An 18,500-nucleotide genomic window follows, 5' to 3' on the forward strand; every position below is an offset into this window, starting at 1 on the left:
AGTGGTACTGTAAAGCCTGTACCTTCATGATTTGTGCCTCTCAAGATGGATGTGAAGAGAATTTCCTTCAGTAGTATAGCTTAGAGTTAACTTGTGAGTCCATTTCACAGACAACACTGGTTTAACATGAAAAATATCTCAAGAGAATCAACTTCCATCTTGAACTTTCATCCTGAGATGGTCTTTGATATTCAGATCAGGCCTCATTACGATGATGTAACATTTGGGGAGGAAGATGCAGCCCAGCAGCCCAGCACTGGAGGCCAAGATGGAGAAGACCTGCACGGCGACCATGTATTTCCCCTTGGTGCTCAGGTAGGTGGGCACAAAGGACACCCAAACACTGCAGAAGACCAGCATGCTGAAAGTGATCAGCTTGGCTTCGTTGAAGGCCCCAGGAAGCTTCCTGGCCAGGAAGGCCACTGTGAAGGAGATGGCAGCCAGGAAGCCCATGTAGCCCAGGGCACCATAAAACATGGCCACAGACCCTTCATTGCATTGCAATATGATTTGTCCATGCTGGGAGTGCATGTCAAACTCTGGGAAAGGGGGAGAGATGCCCAGCCAGAGGGCACAGAAGCCAATCTGAACAGAGGAACAAGAAAGGGCAATAGACTTTGCCAGACTATTCCCCACCCACTTCCTCATCCTGTTCCCTGGCTGGGTGGCCGTGAAGGCCACCACCACAGTGATCGTTTTAGCCAACACAGAGGAGACGGCAACTGAGAAGATGGTGCAGAAGGCTGTTTGTCGGAGAAGGCAGGTCAGCCTCCTTGGCTGGCCGATGAATAGAAGGCAGGACAGGAAGGAAAGCAGGAGTGAGATGAGAAGAATGTAGGTGAGGTCTCGGTTGTTGGCTCTGACTATCGGTGTGTCCATATATTGAATGAATATTCCTAGAATTACAAGTGTGGCTATGGACAAGAACAGGACCAAAATGATGAAGGTAACCCCCAAATTCTCCTCATAAGAAAGGAAAGTCACCACTTTGGGAATGCACTGAGTGTGGTCAGGATTGGGATACTGATCTTCTGGGCATCTGGTGCAACTCTTTGCATCTGAAAGGGAAAAGGAGAGACTTCAGCATCATATTGATATAATTCATATCCACCACAAAGCGGATTCCTTTCCAATCCATACAGCCAAATTCCATCAGGGTGAGAATTGGGGGTTTTGTACCTTTATAGTAATAACTGTTCTCTCTTTGGATTTCATTGTTACTGGTGTGGAATGTCACCAAGAAGACCTGAAAGAGCTACAGGTAACAGGATCCATGTAACAATGCTCACAGTTTTGTCTTCAAACTCCAATGAAGCCTCAATTGCCCGAGAGAACTGACTGTCATGGATGCCTTCCTGGTACAACCAGGAGCTCTTCACTTGGCTCCTCTCTGATCCCCACCCTTGGATTCTAGGCAGTGGTCCCCAACCCCCGGTCCGGGGAAGGGTAGCAGTCCGTCAATCAGTCGGTACCGGGCTGCGGCTCTTCCTCGTCCTCCTCCATGGCAGCTGCCTCGGGGGCTGCCCTGCCACTTGGGGGCTGCCCTGCCACCTTTAGTGATCTCTGGCGGCCACCATGGCTGGGGCCCCCCTCAGCATGGCACTGTGCAGCTGCTGCTGGCAGCGTACCTCAGTGAGCGGCGGGAAGTCAGGGGTGCCGGCGGGAAAGCAAGCAGAGCAGGTGCTCAGGTGGCAGTGGCGACATCCCTTGGCAAAAGACTACCCCCCCCCCGGGCCTCAGTAAAATTGTCAAGCATTGACCGGTCCTTGGAGATAAAAAGGTTGGGGACCACTGTGTTAGAGAAAGTTTGGAAATCTCGCAAGCCGGGTTCAATTCTGCACTCCCCCAAATGCAGACAGTTGGGTGACACAGCACTGAAATAGATGTTCTGACCAAGCAGGAATATCAGGGCTCTGTCAGCCTCACCTATCTCGCAGGGTGCCTGTTGTAGGGAGAGGACAGGGAACGCAACTGTAAGCCATTTTGTGACTCCTTTGGGTATAGAAAAGCGGCATATAAGAACCAACACTATTACTTCTACTTTCCTTTGAAAACTGGAAAAGGTTAGTGCATGAAATTCTAGAACAATGCTGAGAAAATAAAAAACTGACCCTTGGCTCCATAGCCAGGAGGATGACCTTTTCCCCATCACCCACCTTCCTGAGAAGAGATGGTTCCTTCCCCACACAGAGAACAGTCAAAGCAGCAAATGGGCTTCCCTTCCAGGGCCACCTTCACATATCCAGGGAGGCAGCTGTTGGTGCACCTGGAATCAGGCATCCTCTGCAGACAGAGACAAAGAGCGTTATCCGGGGAAAGGAGATCTCATTCACTGGGAAAGGGCAATTTTGTAAGATTTATGAAGGCGGATATGATGAAATGGTCCATTCCATGCACTTATCACTGGCAACAGTTGATAACTGTTATTTCAAATGAAAGGCTCAGAAGACTCTCAAGCAGGTTTCATGGATTAGACTAAATAGATATTTAGACCTTACACAACCAATCTCCCCACCTCCTTATACCAGGGGGGCCACACAATAGCAGCCTGATCCATGGACAGCTTCATCTCCCCCGAGGCCTCTCTTTCGATGCTCCCAACTTTGATGCTCCGGAAGGAAAGGTTGCGCAAGATGATCATGTTCACAATGTCCAAGTTGGCTTCCAGAGCCCCATTTTCACCCAAATCAAGTCCACCCACAGAAGAGTTTTGAAACTGGTAGCGTCTCAGGAAAGGATGAAGCTAGAATCACAGAGAGAATAGCAGTGTTTAGAAGAAGGGGGTGGGACTAGATGGCCCATATGGCCCCGTCCCATAGTAGGGTTCTACAATTCTATGAGGGAGTTCCCCAAGAGACACAGATATGGGACGGACCTGAGACATTTGCTAAAGTCTCTGTGACAACCAACTTAGACCAGATGCACAAAAATCCTTTCAATGAGAAACTGTTGGTTGGCATTCTTCATTCAAGGGGTAATGTATACCTGCCATGGCTGTATTCTCTCATGTTCTCGTCTCCTTCCTCCAGCTCTTGTTATCCTCTCAGACCTGGAGGAGTAGGCATCATGTAATGCTTGTGCCACCGCCTGGATGGAGGAGTAAATATTGCAGGCCCTGGGGGGCAGAAGTTCTTTGAGGACCTCCCAGGGCCTGTCTTTCAGCCCCTCTTTCTCCTTGTATCTCCGGCCCCCTCTCCCAGACAAAACGGGTGTTGTGGAGACAGGATCAAATCCTTTTTCCACAAACTCCTCAACAAGGGGGTGACATGCTTGTGAATAGAGAGACATCCATCTTTTCTGTGTCTGGGTCTTGACGGAGAGAGATCCATGCATAGGGAACAGGTCCACGGGAGGGAAACATGCCAAGCTATGCAGATTGTCCAGTAAAAGATTTGTGATCCAAATTTTACCTAGTCTAACATCTGTAGCATATTCAATATCTATAATTTGTTTTTCAAGATACATTAAGAGGAAAAAATTTCCATAGAACACAAATACCTTAACTTGGTCTTGACTGAGGAATGACCTCAAGCGCTGCCTTCTTTCTATTGACCAAGAATTTGAATAAAGGCCTTCCATGGATACCCTCTCTTCAAAGGCAATGCAGATGCCGCTCCTGAGCATGAGAGGGGTCAAGGTGCCCTTGAACTTTTCCCCACTGTCAGTGTCTGAAGAAAGGAGACCAACCCACGTCCATCGGAAATGCAGGAGCAGCCTGACCATTCCCCGGTATTGGACTTCTTCTGTGGGAACCAGTTGGTAGTAAAAAGGAAACTGAGTTTTATCCTTAAAAACAATCAAATCCGAATCATGACTGACCTAATGGGGGAAAGGACACATTCTGAATTTATAATGTTCATCCGAAAAAAAACCCTTCAACGGTAGGGATCCATTTCAGCCCAGACCTTTTCTGAGAGAGATTTCTTCCTCTGTAGGGGTCCATTTCAGTGGGGGAAGGGATCTGACCTTCCAGCATCCAAAGTGGAGGTGGGATTCTGTCCTACGTTTGAACTCATCCCCTAACAACCCAAGACATGCAACGCTCACCAGATCATTGGTCAAGAATCCCTGGAAACAACATTGAAGTTTTAATTGGAAAAGATCCCTTATGTGTACTTAGAATCAATCCAATTACATTGATATACACATTTCTCCCTCACAAAATATCTTTTGCTCTAAAGGGTTCTTCCAAAGACTGTCCCTTCCTGTAGAGAGAGTTTCACTTTGTCTCCCTGCTGCTTCCTAACTCAAAAATGTATGTTCCAAAATCTTGTAAGATCATCTACAGAGGGATGCAGATGGAACACCAGAGGACCTGAATGTTCTCTCACATCCCTCTCAACTCTCAAGAAAGTTAGTTTTGATCTATACCAGAAAAAATTTGACATCCACCCATGTTTCTTCAGAGACACTGCCCCATTCTTGATTCATACCTCAGAGATTTTGTAGGTGCTCAAGAGTGTTGAAATGTAATTGGAGATGACAGAATGAGATGATTCAAGAACAGCCAAGAGATTATTCTGTCTGCCACATTTGTAGTTTGGAACAGTCTTCTGGGCAGAGTTTAGCAGGTCTATCAAAGCAACATAACTCAGACTGGTATGCACAGTGTTCTCATAGATGGTGTAGCCCAGGGTGAAATTTTTCAGTAAGAGCCTGGGATTCTGGTTGACCTCTTGAATGGCTAAAGAGAAGGCAAGGAGGTGCCAATGCAATGTTAATAGCCTGCCAAAAAACACATATAAATGTCACATAAAAGTGGGTCTTGCTGAGGCCTTACCTGGCATGTTCTGATGGTTTGCAGTGATGATCACAATAACCGAGTTAATAGGTGGCAGCCAGGAAAGAGAATATGTATGAGCACAGTTGAAGCTGTCGTTTAGTGAAGCAGACATCTGCCCCATCAAAGTCAGGACTGTCTACAAATATTGAGAAGCCGATTCTGCACGGGGTCAACACCCCGATATACCGCTCATCCGGAGAAACTTCTCACCCCACATGACTTCGACCCCGGCCAAGAGCTTCCCCGCCACCAGCCTGACTCAGCTATGGGGAAGTAGTAGAACAGGGAAACGCATATATCTCCAGCTTTCCCGTAGGGAGCCAGGGCTCCAATGGGGCCTCTGCCAACGCATGGCCGGGTGTCAGAAGACAGTCAGGTTCTGCTGCAGGAACCATGATGGGTCTTTGCGATGCACTACCTTCCAACACCCGTGTGTGCCTGCAGTGCTTCTGGGAAAAAGGGGGGCGTGTGATGGAAGGAAACTCTGAACCACGTCCTCCCAGTGGAAACACCAGTGGGAAGCCCGATGTTATGCCCTCAGTGCGGAATTCATCACAGTGGTTCTCCAGGATCTCAGGGTGAAGTCTTTCATGTAATAGGCTGCCTGGTCCTTTATAACTGGAGAGGCCAGGGATTGAACCTGGGCCCCTCTGCATGCAAAGCAGAGGCTCCCCACTAAGCCACAGTCCCTGCCTGTCCTGGTACCTGAATGGTATATTTTCCAGTACCCATAAGCGCAGTATCCCAGTGCTGTCGAAATGCAGTATCTATACTATAATCTTACTATAATCGTTCCAGGTTTGATTTGTTTAAAGTTAGGTGCACAAGGGCTGCCCGGCCAATCAAAGCAGGGTTGAAATTTCACCTGAAAGATCTTCTCTCAAATAACAACTGGGAATCTGACCTTGCCCTTTGAAGAAATGCAAGTCCCCCTGATTCGAACAGAAGGGATGGGGCTTCCATCCTCCCCCCACTCATTCTGCGAGGACACTCATCGGATCCTCATTTTCTCTCGAAGGAATAAAGCTTAGAAATCACCTTGCTGGGGCTCTTGGCTAGCTGTTCATTTTGGTGTTCAAAGACCTATGAGAATTCGGTGCTGAGCTCACCAAAGCCATGACTTTCATTGCCGCTTGGAGAGTCTGAAGTAAGATGCTTCTCCTCCAGACTCTTGGCAGTGGAAACAGCCAAATCTGCTCCTTTCTTAGATGCAGGAGACAGACGTAAATGGCACCCTGAAATCTGGTAATAAGAAACAAGCAGAATTCTGACACTTTACACACATTTGAACGTTTCCCCCAGGACTGACTTACCGCTGATGTATTACAAAGGGAGACTCCCTGAAGGTTGGCCATGGAAGTTCCTTAAGCACAAAAGTGGTAAGGCCGGCTATGAGGTCGTCTCCTCTCCGGAAGAAATTCAAGGGTTCAGGCTCATGCCTTGTCCCAGTGAATGGGCATTTGGCACTCTCCACCCTGCAGGCTGGAAGAAGCATCAAGAAAAGGCGAAGCAAGACCATTCTTGCCTCTGTGCACCTTTCCCCCTTCCCAGAGATGGCTGTCTGAGACTGACAGGAGTTGACCCTGGTATGACAACAGCTGCTGTCACTGGAGCCGACCATCTCTGACTTGATCAGACAGAAAGGGATCACAAGCCTAACACAACCCCTGAACATACCGGGAGAAAAGTCTTTTATGCCCCAGACTTTCCTGCCTCTTGCAAGACATTACATTACCCTGCTGTTTCTCATGTTTACATTTCTACTTTCAGAGTGAACCTTCGAGAAATCCCTGGAGCTTTGCTGGTCTATAGAATAAATCACCATAATATTGATAATTATAAGGGAAAGAATCTGCCCTGGCCTGGACTCTGTGTTTGACCACCTGTGCAGAGAGGGAGAAAAGATGTTTCCAAGAAGAGGCAATAGAGTTAGGCCTAACTTTCAGGGCTCAAAACAACTTTCAGAACAGGTCGCCACGGAAGAAGCTCTGACCAGGGGAATGGGAGGTTGGTTAAGACCCAGGGGGTCTTTTGCTTTCTCACTGGCTGCCACGACAACTACACCAGGCAACAGTAGAGTCATGTCCCTAGAAACGGAGCTCACCTTGAGTATCCATCAGCCAGAGGAGCTTAGTGCTGCTGGGGAAAGGAGGGCCCTTTTAGGCACAATGTAGCCAGTTGCCACCTTGAGGAGCAGATGAGGAGGATCCAAATTCCAATCAGACTTCAGCACAAAGTATTTTGTGCTGAAGTCTGATTGGAATTTGGATCTGCCTTATAGCCACAAGGTCCCACCAGGGATGGCCTGTTGTGTTCTTGAGAAGCAGATATGGCACATCCAAAGTCCCATCAGACTTAAGCACAGTTTCTTAAAGTCATGATAATCACGCTTTCTTTTCTTCCTAAAATCCACTCAATAGTTTATACATCCAGTCTGAACATCGTCACACTTCCCATTGAATTCTATATGTTCGCAAGTTTTCTTTAAGAGATTTAACTTGAATAAGAGTTTTCTCAACTTTCTTTCCATCGAGAAACTCCTTAAACATCCCTCAGACTCCGAAAAACCCCAGATAAACAGTTTTATCAGTGCTGCGACAAGCCCAAGGTCACCCACCCAGCAGCATGTGGGGGAGTGCAAAATCATACCCGGTTCACTAGGTTAGAAGTCCGCACTCCTAACCACTACACCAAGCTGACTCGGAGACAGTCTTGTAGGTACAAGGGCCCACTAGATTGCTGCCTGCTCAGTGATTTTGCTGGAGACACCGTAGGTGGGGGAGAAGTCGGGCCTAGAAGGGCCAGCTCTTCCCTATGCGCACAGGCCTGTCCCAGCATGGCAGTCGATGGCGCCCACAGCGTAAAGGGGAAGGAGGAAGCTATCCGCATTCCCTTGCAGCGGAGCATCAGAGGCCCTAAACTGAACAAGGCCCAGGAATGGGACGGACCGATGGTAACATCACCCATAAGCAGGGATTAGCCCCACTGCCATGTGAGCACCAACGTGGCATATCACCCTGTGGCGGAACCGGCCACCTGCTTGCCAGATGCCAAGTCTGTGGGCCCTGTTCCAGCCCTCCACCCCTTTCATAGGTGGGGCCTATCTCTTCTGGTCTCTCACTGCCTCCACTCACTGACTGCAATCCAGAGTGATCTGGCCAAGACCCGTACAGCCGCATTCTGCAGCAGTTGCAATTTCGGGAAAAGAGACAAAGGTAGGCCAGCATTGAATGAGTTACAGAAGTCTAATCTAGAAATGACAGCTGCATGGATCACAGATTCCATAAGTCTCCATGAGCAGACGAAAGTATGTCCCTCACCCAAACAGGGAGGGGGTGGCATCCTCAGCTGAGGCTTCGAGGTATGGTGGTCTGACCAAGGACGGCGTTGTTAACTGTTTGTGTCTGATACAATTCATACATGCAAGTGTTTGGTGCAACTTTCTTTAATAGTCAATCATTTCAAAAATTCTCCAATCGATTGTCCACAAACTTAAACCATAACTTGAATGATCCTTGCCTGGGATACAAAGTCAGAGGGCTGATTCTCTGTCATTCATTGCTTCATTTTTTTGTTCCTTTGTTGACTCACTTACTCATTCACTCATTCATCCATTCATTACATTAATGTGCCGCCCTCCCCTGAGGCTCAGGGTGATTCACATAGAATGTAAAAGAACAATACATCAAGTCTTAAAAAAGATGTCCAAAATAAACAAATCAATGAGACAGCAGGAAACCTTCCACAAATGTCCCCTCATCCAACACACAAACTCATACAAGACAAGATGTTCTATAATATTGAAAAAGGATACAGGTATACAAATCAACTGGGAAGCAGGGTGAGCTCACAACTAGTATTATGTGGTCATAGCTATAATGTAAAGAATTAGATGTCATGATTTGTGACTCTCAAGATGGATGTGAAGTCCATTTCACAGACAACACTGGTTTAAAGTGAAAAATATCTCCAGAGAATCAATTTCCATCTTGACCTTTCATCCTGAGATGGCCCTTGATATTCAGACAAGACCTCATTACAATGATGTAACATTTGGGGAGGAAGATGCAGCCCAGCAGCCCAGCACTGGAGGCCAAGATGGAGAAGACCTGCATAGCGACCATGTATTTCCCCTTGGTGCTCAGATAGGTGGGCACAAAGGACACCCAAACACTGCAGAAGACCAGCATGCTGAAGGTGATCAGCTTGGCTTCATTGAAGGCCCCAGGAAGCTTCCTGGCCAGGAAGGCCACTGTGAAGGAGATGGCAGCCAGGAAGCCCATGTAGCCCAAGGCACAATAAAACATAGCCACAGACCCCTCATTGCACTGCAATATGATCTGTCCATGCTGGGAGTGCATGTCAAACTCTGGGAAAGGGGGAGAGATGCCCAGCCAAAGAGAACAGAAGCAAATCTGAACAGTGGAACAAGAAAGGACAATGGACTTTGCCAGAGTCTTCCCCACCCATTTCCTCATCCTGTTGCCTGGCTGGGTGGCCATGAAGGCCACCACCACAGTGATGGTTTTAGCCAACACTGAGGAGACAGCAACTGAGAAGATGGTGAAGAAGGATGTTTGTCGGAGAAGGCAGGTCACCCTCCTTGGCTGACCAATGAATAGAAGGCAGGACAGGAAGGAAAGCAGGAGTGAGATGAGAAGAATGAAGGTGAGGTCTCGGTTGTTGGCTTTCACAATTGGCGTGTCTATATTTCTCATGAAGATTCTTAGAATCAGAAGTGTGGCTATGGACAAGAACAGGACCAAAACAATGAAGGTAACCCCCAAAGTCTCCTCATAAGAAAGGAAAGTCACCTCTTTGGGAATGCACCGAGTGTGGTCTGGGTTGGGATACTGATCTTCAGGGCATTTGGTGCAACGATTTGCATCTGGAAGGAAAAGAAGAAACTTCACTATCATATTTACCTAATTCATATCCACCACAATGTGGACTCCTCTGCATCCCACAGAGCCAAATTCCATATGGGTGAGAATTGTTTTTTGAAGGTATTTTTATAGTACTGTTTGTTGTCTCATTGGGCTTTGTTGTTACTGGTGTGGAGTGTCACTAAGAGGACCTGAAAGTTGACCAGTGAGGCGCTCCCCATGTCACTCACCCAATCAGCATCATCAGTTAGGATGGCCAAAGGAGTTTTGGCTTCAGAAAGACTTTGGTTCAAAAGTCACAGCTGCTGCTGGCAGCCCCCCCTAGTGGGCGGAGAGAAGTCAGGGGCGCTGGTGGGAAAGCAAGCGGAGCAGGGGCTCAGGCGGCAGCAGCGTCCCTCGGCAAAAGACTACCCCCACCCCGTGCTTCAGTAAAATTGTCAAGCATTGACCGGTCCCCGGTGATAAAAAGGTTGGGGACCACTGTTCTTGTAGAAACAAATAGCTGAAATTATGCTAAGGAAAAACCATGACTTGGCGATTGAATGAGGAGGTTCCCTTTCACTTGGAAGAACATGGAATTCTCCCACTAGATCTTAACACCAACCCAGTAAAAGCACAAGTGGCTCAAAATCATCTACCCCTTGAGGGACATCAACGGGTTGCAGGATTCAAGGGGTTTGCAGATTATTTGGGGGACACATAACAATGCTTACAGTTGTATTTGCAAAGACCACAGAGAAGTTTGATTTGTCTGACAGAATTGACCTGTCTGTTCTTAGTATTTTACAATTTACCGATGTATATGCCTTGAGGTCTTAAGGGTGTAATTTACTTTATAAACACAGGCATACAATCCTGAACACTAAGTTACCCCACCTTTCAATGCTCACCTGCTTCCCGAAGGGTTAATACATGTGTTTTAGGGCACGCGTAATCGCGATTCGAGTGACAGCTGCATAGCCAGAAGGATGCCCTTTTTCTTCTCCCACCTGCCTTTTTTTTCACCCACCTTCCTGAGAGGAGATGGTTCCTTCTCCACACAGAGAACAGTCAAAGCAGCAAATGGGCTTCCCTTCCAGGGCCACCTTCACATATCCAGGGAGGCAGCTTTTGGCACACCTGGAATTAGGTAGCATCTGGAGACAAAGACAAGGAGTTTTATCTGGGGAAAGGAGAACTGGTTCATTGGGGAAGGGCATTTTTCTAAGATGTACATTCCCCGCACTTGTTGCTAGCCACTTTGATAACTTTTGTCTAAATTGAAAGGCTCAAAGACTCTCAGGGAGGTTTCATAGATGATACTAAGAAGATTTTTAGACCTTACACAACCAGTCTCCCCACCTGCTTGTACCAGGGGGGCCACACAATAGCAGTTTGATCCAGGGTCAGCTTCATCTCCCCCGAGGCCTGTCTTTCGATGCTCCCAACTTTGATGCTCCGGAAGGAAAGGTTGCGCAAGATTATCATGTTCACAATGTCTAAGTTGGCTTCCAGAGCCCCATTTTCACCCAGATCGATTCCACCCACAGAAGAGTTTTGAAACTGGTAGCGTCTCAGGAAAGGATGAAGCTAGAATCACAGGGAAAATAACAGTGTTTAGAAGACAGAAGACTATTCTACAAACTTGTTCCAGCTTTGCTTTTTTTCTTACTCATCAGTTTGATAAATTTGGAGCTTTATAATAAGCTTTCCACTACATAAGCAACCGGGAGGATGGCTATCTGCAATGGAGTAGATCTTACTATTTAGGAGGAGCGTCTGAACTGTACGCATAACCGTTCTCCCTTCTTGATGACATATTTTGTTGCATTACATGCTTCCTGTGTGTAATCTTGCTATATGAGAAATACAATAAATATGAACAAAAGATGATTAACAGGAGTATGATTATCCCACCTTACAACGAGTGAGGCATGTTAGTCTCAGAAGGAATAAGCAGCCGAAGGCTTCGTGACAGACTGGGGTCCTAAACATGCATCTCCCCAATCCCAGGTGAACCAACGAACCACTCAACTGTGTTGGCCATCCATGAAATTTTCCACAGCTAGGCTTCATCCTCAAATCTAGAGGGACGTCCCTGCCCATTGTGGGGCACAGTTTGTTGGTTAATACAAGGGGCCATTCCGCACAACTTAAATATAGCAAGTCTTACCTTTGGTAAACGCTACAAATTCAACGTTCCGCATGACGTTGCACACAATCTGCAACACTCCTGCACCACTCCCGCAAAAAGCGCTTCGTTGTAGCGCTTTTCGGGGAATTGGGAAAAGTGGATTAACCCTGAAAAAAACGCTACACTTCTGCGCACAAGCTGCAACAAACCAGCAAAAGACATGTGCGTTCTCAATGCAGCAGTAGAAAAAAGTCCCTCCCATGTACTTGCCCCGAAATTCTGGAGAAGCGATTGCCATTTTCCCCCCTTAAACCTGCAAAAGCAACGAACGAGTCAGGCTTCACTGCCTAAAGTCCCTCCACAGAAGTCATTTAAAGTAAAACAAAGCTCCCTAAGTTCCCAAGCACAACACATCCCCCTGTTCGGCACTGCCTGTAATTTCAGCCGCAAATCACGCCCGTGGGGGGGGGGATTTTTTTTCTACTTGAGCGTGTAAACGATTAATCGCCAGCTCCTACGCCAGCAAAAAGGTCTTTCCGATGCAACAATTGAATGCATTTTCGTTGGAACGGTTGTGTTTGGTTTTTTAAAAAATAGTTCTTAAAGGGAAAGGAGCTCTTTGTTCTGTTTGATTGATGGTCAGGGGCGGGAAGAAGCGCAGAAAAAATTTGCTTCCTTTGTTGAGACCGGAAACCTGTGGGGAATGAATGAAACGCAACTGGGACTTCTATATTCCTCTAAAAATAAAGGTATGCGGAATGACAAAATTCCAGTATGTAATATAGCGTTTCTGCATTCTGTGAACAATTGGCAACATTGGTCCTTGTGCGGAATCGCCCAAGAAATCCACCACCTAAGATCCTGGAACACCCAATATTTTTTTCCTACTATGCTGTCTATTCTGAAGTCCTCACTATTTGGGAAGAATATTTCAACGGAACATAAATGAGTTTCTGAAATTATTTACTTTTGAGTTTCCTGCTTGTGAAGTGGGTTAAACTAGATGACGAAGAAAAAGAAGAAGGAGAAGAAGAAGAAGAAGAAGAGTTGGTTCTTATATGCCGCTTTTTCTACCCGAAGGAATCTCAAATTGTCTTACATTCACCTTCCCTTTTCTCTCCCCACCACAGAAACCCAGTGAGGTAGGGGAGGCTGAGGGAGCTCTGATATTACTTCTCAGTCAGAACAGCATTATCAGTGCAGTGGTAAGCCCAAGGTCACTGTACTGGTTGCATGTGGAATCAAACACGGCTCGCCAAATTAGAAGTCCACACTCCTAACCACAACACCAAGCTGGCTCTTCATATAACTTGGTCTGAACGACTGTAATAAAGCTTGAATCTTTAAAGATGGCTCTCTGGAGATCCTTTCCAACTCCATGATTCCATAATTATCATTATGATTATTTATTTTGTGTACCACCATCCTCATATGAATTCCGGTTGGTTCACAGTAATGAGATCACATGCACAGTCAAGTACAATAACAGAATAAGAATACAATGAAATATAGAACAAAAGCACAGTGAAATGAATGGATGGTGTGGTGGGTAAGAGCACTGGCTCCTAATCTAACAAACCGGGTTTTATTCCCACCCCTCCACATGCAGCCAGCTGGGCATCCTTGAGCCAGTCACAGCCCTGTTAGAAGCTGTTCTCACAAAGTAGTAACATCAGTGCTCTCACCGCCCCACCTACCTCACCTGGTGTCTGTTGCAGGGAGAGGAAGGGAAGGTGATAGTAAGCTGCTTTGAGATTCCTTCTGGGAGAGAAAGGTAAAGGTAAAGGTATCCCCTGTGCAAGCACTGGGTCATGTCTGACCCTTGGGGTGACGCCCTCCAGCGTTTTCATGGCAGACTCAATACGGGGTGGTTTGCCAGTGCCTTCCCCAGTCATTGCCGTTTACCCCCCAGCAAGCTGGGTACTCATTTCACCGACCTCGGAAGGATGGAAGGCTGAGTCAACCTTGAGCCGGCTGCTGGGATCGAACTCCCAGCCTCATGGGCAGAGCTTTCAGACTGCATGTCTGCTGCCTTACCACCCTGCGCCACAAGAGGCTCTCTCTCTGGGAGAGAAAAGCAAGGTATAAAAAAAAAAACAAAACAAAACCAAGTCTTCTTCATCTTCTCAATGCTTTTGATGATTACAAATTCTGCATGTTTTAAAACCTTCAGATTTCTTCAAAAAGTGGATTTTTTAACCTAAGATTCGGGCCCTGTTTTTCCTTTGGCAGATTCTAGTCGAGCAGCACCTGAAAACCAAGAAGATTTGGGAGGTATCAGCATTTGAGAGTCATAGTTCCTTTGCTCCTATATGTGTAGGATGAGAGATCCTTGAGTCCTTCTATCGCCCCCGGAATCTTCTACTGCACACTAGCACGGGCGCTGTCTGAAAATATTTTACTTTGGAATGTTGTTATCCTGCTGTCAGATGGTTTTCCATGCTAGTTACTCCAGCCCAGGCAAAATTAAAATGTGGTAAGGAGGAGGGTTACAATTCAGTTAAAAGGATGAGTAATAGGGGACCCAGGGGGAAACTAGAGGAGATGTTTTTTCTTAAATTCATCAGCACTGGAATCGTCTATATATGGAGGTGGTGTGCTCCCCCTCACTGCCGGTCTTCAAGCAGTGGCTGGACAGATATTTATCCTGGATGATTAAGGCTGATCCTCCATTGATCAGGGGGCTTGGCTATATGGCCTGAATGGCCCCCTCCAACATTAGGATACTATGATTCTATGAGCGTGTTCCTTGGGGGAGTGAGATACTGGACATCTTTGAGACAATAATATTGGACTAGATGAGCAATAATCCTGATTGAGGCTTTTGAACTCTGGTGCTGGAGAATTCTCTTGAGAGTCCCGTGGACTGCAAAGCGAACAAACCGGTCAGTCCTAGAGGAGATCATCCCTGACTGTTCTTTAGAAGGCCAGATCCTGAAGATGAAACTCAAATTCTTTGGCCACCTCATGCGGAGGAAGGAGTTCCTAGAGAAAAGCCTAATGCTGGGAGTGATTGAGAGCAAAAGAAGAAGGGGACGACGGAGAATGAAGTGGCTGGATGGAGTCACTGAAGCAGTGGGTGTGAAGTTAAATGGACTCCGGGGAATGGTAGAGGACAGGAAGACCTGGAGGATCATTGTCCATGGGGTCGCGATGGGTCGGACACAACTTCACAACTAACAACAACAATCCTTTCAAAGAGAAACTGCTGATTGGTATTCTTAATTCAAAGGTAATGGATACCTGCCAAGGCTGGATTCGCTCATGTTCTCCTTTCTGTCCTCGAGCCGTCATTGTCCTCTCAGACCTGGAGGAGTAGGCATCATGTAATGCACGTGCCACTGCCTGGATGGAGTAGTAAACATTGCAGGCCCTGGGAGGAAGGAGTTCTTTGAGGACCTCCCAGGGCCTGCCTTGCAGCCCCTCTTTCTCCCTGCATCTCACATGGCCTCTCCCAGAAAATATGGTCTTTGAGTAGACAGGATCAAAGCTTCTTCCCAGAAACTCCTGCAAAAGGGGGTGACATGCCTGTGAATAGAGAGACATCCTTCTTTTCTTTGTCTGGGAATCGATGGAGAGAGATCCATGCATAGGGACCTTAAGAAAGGGGCTACACGTCAAGGTGAACAGGTTGTCCAGCAAAAGGGTTGTGATCCAAATTTTACCTAGTCTGACTAGCATGGCATCTTCAATAAGTGTTATTAAATATTCAAGAAATAATACAGACATAAATGTTCCGTAGAACACATATACATTGACTTGGTTGTGACTGAAGAATGAACTCAAGCGCTGCGTTCTTTCTGTTGACCAAGTACGGGGTTCAAAGTCCTGAGTGGACATCCTCTCTTCAAAGGCAACGCAGATGCCGCTCCTGAGCATGAGAGATGTCAAGGTGCCCTTGAACTTTTCCCCGCTGTCAGTGTCTGAAGCAAAGAGACCAACCCACGTCCATCGAAAATGCAGGAGCAGCCTGACAATTCCCCGGTATTGGACTTCTTCCATTGGAACCATTTGGTAGAAAAAAGGAAACTGAGTTTTATCCTTAGAAACGATCAAATCTGAATCATGACTGACCTAGTGGGGAAAAGGACACATTTGGAATTCATCACACAAACAAGTGTCAATCAAAAGCGAACTACCTCATATAGCTTGATGATGATCCCAAACAAAACCCTTCAACTCCAAAGATCAGGCTAAACCTTTTCTGAGAGAGATTTCACCCTCTGAGGGGTCCATTTCAGTGGGTGTGGGGAATTTGACCTGGTTACAGTAGGTGAGCGATAGGGTTGTGAATGTCCTACATTGTGCAGGGGGTTGGACTAGATTACCCAGGAAGACCCTTCCAACTCTATGATTCTATGATTCTTAGTAGAGGAGGGATTTTTCCTAATGTGCACTTAGAATGAATCCAAATTACATTGATATGCAAATTTCTTCCTCGCAAAATATAATTTGTTCCAAAGATGATTGATTAGACTGGCTCTTGCAAAAGACTGTCCCTTTTTGCAGAGAGAGTTTCTTTCGTTTCTCCCTCCTGCTCCCCATCAACAAAGTCTGATCCAAAATCTTGTAAAATCATCTAGGGAGGGATGCAGATGAACCACCAGAATACCTGAATTTTCTCCCAAATCCCTCTCAACTCTCCCGAAAGCTAGTTTTGATCTGTATGAGAAACATTTTGATGGGCACCCATGTGTCTTCAGAGACATTTCCCCGTCTCTGATTCATACCTGAGGAATTTTGTAGGTGCTCAAGTGAGTTGAAATGTCAGAGGTGACAGAATAACATGCTTCAAGAACAGCCAAGAGATGATTCTGTCTGCCACATTTGTAGTTTGGAACAGTCTCCTGGCCAGAGGGTATCAGGTCTATCAAAGCATCATAGCTCAGTCGGGGATGGGCAATGTTCTCGTAGATGGTGTAGCCCAGGGTGATATTTTTCGGTAAGAGCCCGGGATTCCGGTTGACCTCTTGAATGGCTGCTGAGAAGGCAAGGAGGTGCCATTGCGTCGAAAATTCCCTGCCAAAAAACACATATACATGTCACATTGTCTAGGGATGCCATAAACTTGGGCCTTGGTGGGGCCTTTCCTAGTATGGACAGAAGCTGTTCTGAGGGTTTCTAGGGATGATCACACAAACTGTGTTAATTGGTGACAGCCAAGAAAGGAAATATATATGAGCATGGTTGAAGCTGCCCTTAGTGAAGCCTTTGCTCCATCAACTGTCTACAAAAACTGTCCATGATCTCAGGCTATAGTCTTTCACGTCATCGACTGCCTGGTCCTTTTTCATGGGACATGCCAGGGATTGAACCTGGGCCCTTCTGCATGCAAAGCAGAGGCTCCTTCACTAAGCCACAGTCCCTGCCAATCCTGACCCTTGGAGTATGTATTGTGCAGTAGCCTTTGGGGCAGTATCTCAATGCTGGGCTACCTGTCAGAATGCTGTATCGTATTATAAAACGCAACAAACACAACAAACAACAACAAATATCCGGGCTGCCTCTCCAGTCAAATAATGACTGGCAATCTGACCTTACCCTTGGAATAATTCTAAGTCCCCCTGATTCCAACAGGAATGGGGCTTTCATTCTCCCTCAACTTATTACATAAGGACAGTCCTCTGCTTCTCTTGTAGGAACAATGCTTACAATTCCCAATTCTTTGCTGGTTGTTCATTTTGGTGTTCAAAGACTGATGATAATTCGGTGGTGAGCTCACCAAATCCATGACTTTTTTGCCAGTAGGGTAGGATGTTTTGAGATGCTTTACCCCCAGCCTCTTCTAATAGAAAACAGCTATTAGATGCGGGAGATGGAAGCAAAGTAGCACACTGAAGTCTGGTACTAAGAAAGAAACCAGAATTCTGGCCCATTACATAAACTGAGAAGGTCTACTGAGGACTCACTTACCACTGATAATTTACAAAGGGAGGCTCCCCGAAGGTTGGTGATGGATATTTCAAAGTCACGTAAGTGAGGAGCCCAGCAATGAGGTGGTCTCCTGTCCGGAAGATATTATAGGGCTCATGTTCATCAGTGGTCCCAGCTAATGGGCATTTGGCACTTCCCACCCTGCAGGCTGGAAGAAGGAGCAGCAGAAGCAGAAGCAAGGCCATTCTCTGCCTGGGTGCACCTTTTCCCCTCCCAGGATCCTGTTCTCAGAGACTGAGAGAAGGAACTTCCCCCGAAAAGATGGGGCCTGTAGTCACTTGAGCAGTACAGGCCTCTCTTGGTCAGATTGAAAGGGAAGGATATCACGCTTCACACTGACACAGCATCCCCTCCCTCCGGACAACCCCTGAACACATCGGGAGAAAAGTCTTTTATGAACCAGACTTACCTGGCCTGTTGCAAGACATTGCATCACCCGCTGTTGGTCCTCATGTTTACATTACTGGTTGCAAAGTCAACCTTTGAGGAATCCCTGGAGCTTTGTGGATATACAGAATATATCACCATGATATGGATAATTATAAGGGACTGCACTGCCCTGGACTGTCCCTGTGGATTTGACCACAGGTGTAGAGATGGAGAAAACATGTTTGCCAGAACTCACCAATATGGCCCCAGGTGACTTGGGTCATGGAAGAAGCAATGGAGTTTAGTCTAACTTGGAGGGGAAAGGGGAACCTTCAACACAAGTCAGCGTAGCTGAAGCCATGAGCAGGTGAATGGGAAATTGGGGTGAGACCTGGTGGTCAATGCTTTCCCATTG

General features: G+C 46.7%; 2 protein-coding genes across 2 annotated transcripts; both read right to left on the reverse strand.

The window, feature by feature from the left end:
* Positions 1–147: 147 nt before the first annotated feature.
* On the reverse strand, positions 148–4,895 carry LOC143833863 (vomeronasal type-2 receptor 26-like). The gene is made up of 5 exons (XM_077330089.1): positions 4,781–4,895; positions 3,586–3,668; positions 2,516–2,743; positions 2,157–2,283; positions 148–1,058 (listed from the first exon to the last, which is right to left on the reverse strand). The coding sequence occupies exons 1-5, from the start codon at positions 4,893–4,895 to the stop codon at positions 148–150; spliced, it is 1,464 nt and encodes a 487-aa protein (XP_077186204.1).
* A 3,865-nt stretch (positions 4,896–8,760) lies between these two features.
* Positions 8,761–18,144, reverse strand: LOC143833864 (vomeronasal type-2 receptor 26-like). The gene is made up of 6 exons (XM_077330090.1): positions 18,126–18,144; positions 17,696–17,864; positions 16,513–16,801; positions 11,011–11,238; positions 10,679–10,805; positions 8,761–9,671 (listed from the first exon to the last, which is right to left on the reverse strand). Exons 1-6 carry the CDS (start codon positions 18,142–18,144, stop codon positions 8,761–8,763), a joined length of 1,743 nt encoding a protein of 580 aa, XP_077186205.1.
* Between the last annotated feature and the right edge of the window lie 356 nt (positions 18,145–18,500).

This window comes from Paroedura picta, chromosome 3 (genome assembly GCF_049243985.1).
Source record: "Paroedura picta isolate Pp20150507F chromosome 3, Ppicta_v3.0, whole genome shotgun sequence".
Taxonomy (NCBI): domain Eukaryota; kingdom Metazoa; phylum Chordata; class Lepidosauria; order Squamata; family Gekkonidae; genus Paroedura; species Paroedura picta.